Raw genomic sequence first — 4,267 nt, 5'->3', positions numbered from 1 at the left:
CCTGCGACAAAAAAAACCTACGACGGTTAACCAGCGACGACTCCTGTTCTCGAGCGAGGCCTCCCTTTCTGGCCGCCCTACATCCCTACATCCCAGGATCCTCGCCCTTGATCCAGGGTCCTGGATCAGGTCGCCGCCGCCCTCCATCCTGGTCGAGGTCGCCGCCGCCCTCCATCCTCGCCGTCCTGCATCCGCGCTAAACACGTCGACGATCCGGCGCGGGTCCTGGATCAGGTCGCCGCCGCCCTCCATCACTTTGCCGCCGCGCTGAACTCCTCGCCCTTGATCCAGGATCCGGCGCCGATCCTGGACGAGGATAAGCGGACACGTCTAGGATCCGGCCAGAACACGTCCTGGATCTGAAAAATAGGTATACAAACCATCTCATACGTCTCAAATGCCATACAATCGCATCTCATACATCTCACAGCCCATACATCCATCGCGAGGCATTCTCTCGCCCTTGATTTCTGTTCTACACAGTTTAGACTCAAGTACACATGTTTATAGATGGCAATTGGCAAAAAAAAATTCCAAGGGGTATCCTGCATCCTGCACTTGTATAAATATGGCAAAAAAGAAAACACAAACCTTACAGGACCCTAGAGTATGTTTCCACTTGTGCTGAACTGAAGATAGAACAAAAACAGGAGTCGTTCTAAGAAATTACAGAGATGTAGAAGATGTAGATGAAAGTGCCAACAATTTTTTCCAAGGGGTATCCTGCATCCTGCACTTGTATAAATATGGCAAAAAAGAAAACACAAACCTTACAGGACCCTAGAGTATGTTTCCACTTGTGCTGAACTGAAGATAGAACAAAAACAGGAGTCGTTCTAAGAAAGTACAGAGATGTATACTAAACAGTTGCAGTATATATGTAGAACAATAACCCTTCCAGAATGTCATCAAATAACTACCATTTCTGTCTTCATGATTTTTGCCATTCAATAGTTGCATATGGGGAATTCAAAAAGCACGGTTGGCGAACATTCACCTGAAGATGACGTAACTACAGGTATGATGCAACCTACCATGTTTTCGTTTAGTTGCGAGACCTGAATATATGACAGGATGCAGGATGTCTTCCAGGTCTTACAAGCGGGAGAAGTGATGCAGAACACAATGCGAGCATCATACCCGTAGCTGAAATTGTTGATAACGTCTACTCGACGGAATCAGGTATAATAGTGTCCGGGGATTGGTTATAAATGTTGGTTCACATCCATTTCTGGAAGTGGCAGAATGCATTATGTGTTGCAGTCCTTACGGGCGGGATAAATGTTGGAGACTACAATGCAAACTTCATACCCTTACATGCAGGTATAAGACTATGTCAAGATTGCTGCTAATGTTTCGTGCATACCGTATATTTTGTTGATTGCTAAGATGTAGGGCGGGAACCTTCAGACGACGGGATTCCGTCGTATTCTATGTGCATAAGATTTGACAATCTTAAAAAAATGCATAGCAAAAATAATCAGTGCTGAACAAAGGTATAAGCATACCGAATAATGGAAGAAGAAATGCAATGACAACAGTTGACGCCACAAGGCTCGTCCTCAGTATAATAGAGACGATTGTTTCGTTCAAAAATCCTTCAGGGCGCAACTCTTCTAAACTCCGAGCCAATTGGGTTTAACAACAAGGCAAATCTGTTTATGGTTAAGGAAGAAGCTGTTCTATATGGAGTTAGGTACAGTGAAAATCAACATAATCCTAGAAACCTTGACATTACAAAGTTTGACGATAGAAATTCCAAAGGATACTTGGTGAAAGGGTTGATCACCTGAAACACCAAAAAAATAATGATCAAGTTTAAGGAAAGACAGTTACAATACCAGGAGCTAAGATAAAGTCGAGCATAATTCTTACCGTGGTCCACAGAGCAACTTTCGAGGCAAATGACTCTTTTGGAAGATTCAAAGTTATTTGCGACAGAGTCTTGTCACTAAACATGAGATAGCCAATAATAGCGAACGAGCCATATATCGCTGTGCAAACTATGAAGCTGCACAATACAATTATCCATACTTGAGGAATTTGACCATTACACATCAAACTAGCCAAGGTAAGACATTTGTTCATGCATACCATATGAAAAGTGCCTTAGGGAATTTTGTGCGATCAGACATTGATTGGTAGATATTAGGAAATACCGAATGCCCAGAGTAGCAGAAACCGTAAATACCAATAGCAAAGGGCATGCCACTCCACTTTACTGCTTCCCCGGTCTGATGGAACCCTACACCTTCAGTGGTGCCGACTAAAGTGACAGATATAAACACCACAAGAGTTGCAATCACACCACCCGCTGCGCAAGTAATTAAATCATGTTAATAGCTAACTAATGATGGTCGTAACAGAATTAATTAAGCAGGTTAGGAGTAGTGAGACCTGAAAGGTATGATAGCACTCGCAGATCTCGCAGCCATACTGTGGGCAGGACTACCAGTGCAGTTAACACTCCAAAGAAATGTTTACTGTCGACATGAATCCCAAACAAATTAATATTGACGTCAGGAAAGATTGATGTCATATTATCACCTTCCAGTATAATGAATTCCATGCAGTATGACTGCATCCAAAAAAATATGCATGAGACAAAAGTTTCTTTCCCAAGAAGTATACATGACATAAGTTTCTAAAACAGTTCAGTAATTTGCTTTGCTCAATAATCAAGGTATTAGATGGAAAACTTTGGAAAATACAAGTCACGTTGAAATAAGCCACTTACATATAACTCAGTATACAAAATAATCTGCAAAAATAGAGTAAACATCAGTTAGTGTTTTTTCGCTTACCAAAGAAAAAATAATTTATGCATGAAGGTAAGACAGATGGGGTTTGATACTTAGATGCGCATTTTTCTCAGCCTAGAGGTAGGGGCAGCTAATACTGAAAATAGACAGAGGCCGGAGGCATTCCCTCCTTTAAAAAAAAAGTAAGACTGAAACTTCTGCCTTACAAGTCTGAAGTGGTTAGTGATCATTTAAAAAATAGGAATAGGGATCTAGAGATTAGATCGAATCAGCAGGTTTTTATTATAGCTTGTGAATTTTCAGATACGGCAATGATCTAGCAACTAGCAAGGATAAGGTTTATGGTAGCTTGTGATTTTTTCAGATGTGGCAGTGAGCCAGCAAGGATTAGGTTGTCAAACTAACACCAAGCACATAACAAAATGGCAAAAGAGGAGTGGGCACACCAGATATGTCTGTGTTGTTCCCAAGTGATACTTGTGCAAATAATTTAAGTTAGTTTATACCAACAAAGCAAATAATACCGTCCTAGAAAACATTCTCGAAAAAAAAATACCGACCTAGAAAAATGTATGCATTTTCACTAATCAAGTCAGTATAGCATCGAAGACACAACCTTACAGCCAAACACAGTAGAATATTGTACAGAAGCCAGGGCTTGCAGATATGATCAAGCGGCCAATTCTTCCAAAGGCGGCCTCCCCGATGTCTGGATAGGTTGCAATACCGTCTTTGCTCTCGAAACAATGCTTGAGAAGAACTCCAGTATAACAGCAAATAATTGCAAAAACAGACAGAACTGTAAGACCAGCCCATCCAGCTTCATGAATTGTGAACGGAGCGGAAAGAAGGCCAACACCAGCGAGTACGTTAACACCTATAGAAAAGAAACATAGGACAGTCAAATATGAGCATATTTGTAGTTTACTGAACACCCCTGCTGCTCTATATTTGGATATTTGTAGTTACCATTGAACCTTCAGACGACGGGATTGCGTCGTATTCTGAGAATAATAAGGGTGGTACGACTAAGCTACGAGATGATACTCAAGGTATTCAGAGGCATGCTTATACAGCTTCCAAATCGACATCTCCCAGATGAGCTTAATGGGCTTTGTGGTTTTTACGCTTAACGTAATGCAGATGACAAAACTTTCGAGCAGCATGGAACAGTAGCTGTATTTAATGAAGAAACAAAAAACGTTGGCGAAACAAATGAGCAGTTCAATGCACAGAGGCGTGAATCTTATCGGAAGAAAAAAGAGGAGGATATGGTCAGGTTACAAGAGTATAATCAGCCATCCCTTTCAAAGACTGGTAAGTATTTAAGCGTGATTTTGCTGACTAATCGTTATAGTAACCTGACTTCATAGATGTTCCCCGTGTTGGTTTCATAGATGTTGTATCATCATCGATACTTTTTTTGTTCTCTAACTCTCATACCTATTGTTAAAATGGTAGACCATAGGGATCTTATCAACGCGTGGAGGCGGGCATCTTATCGC

The 4,267-nt window shown here is 41.4% G+C and overlaps 1 protein-coding gene across 1 annotated transcript; it reads right to left on the bottom strand.

Annotated features, from left to right (window-relative positions):
• Nucleotides 1-1,585: 1,585 nt before the first annotated feature.
• LOC123167395 (amino acid transporter AVT1A-like) lies at nt 1,586-3,634 on the bottom strand. The gene is made up of 7 exons (XM_044585234.1): nt 3,425-3,634; nt 2,738-2,761; nt 2,398-2,578; nt 2,095-2,314; nt 1,876-2,011; nt 1,770-1,789; nt 1,586-1,655 (listed from the first exon to the last, which is right to left on the bottom strand). Exons 3-7 carry the CDS (start codon nt 2,567-2,569, stop codon nt 1,601-1,603), a joined length of 603 nt encoding a protein of 200 aa, XP_044441169.1. The 5' UTR covers nt 2,570-2,578; nt 2,738-2,761; nt 3,425-3,634; the 3' UTR covers nt 1,586-1,600.
• Between the last annotated feature and the right edge of the window lie 633 nt (nt 3,635-4,267).

Source organism: Triticum aestivum, chromosome 7D (genome assembly GCF_018294505.1).
Source record: "Triticum aestivum cultivar Chinese Spring chromosome 7D, IWGSC CS RefSeq v2.1, whole genome shotgun sequence".
Taxonomy (NCBI): domain Eukaryota; kingdom Viridiplantae; phylum Streptophyta; class Magnoliopsida; order Poales; family Poaceae; genus Triticum; species Triticum aestivum.
Note: the sequence above shows the minus strand (reverse complement) of the source record. Positions and strands in the feature narration are given on the sequence as shown.

Excerpts from the sequence above, each read along its gene's own strand:
- LOC123167395 (XM_044585234.1), bottom strand. The coding sequence starts at position 2,569 with ATGGAATTCATTATACTGGAAGGTGATAATATGACATCAATCTTTCCT. Across the intron at positions 2,315-2,397 it reads AGTGCTATCATACCTTTCAG|CGGGTGGTGTGATTGCAACT; the intron begins GTCTCACTACTC and ends TTACTTGCGCAG. Across the intron at positions 2,012-2,094 it reads CCTAAGGCACTTTTCATATG|CTTCATAGTTTGCACAGCGA; the intron begins GTATGCATGAAC and ends TGTATTGTGCAG.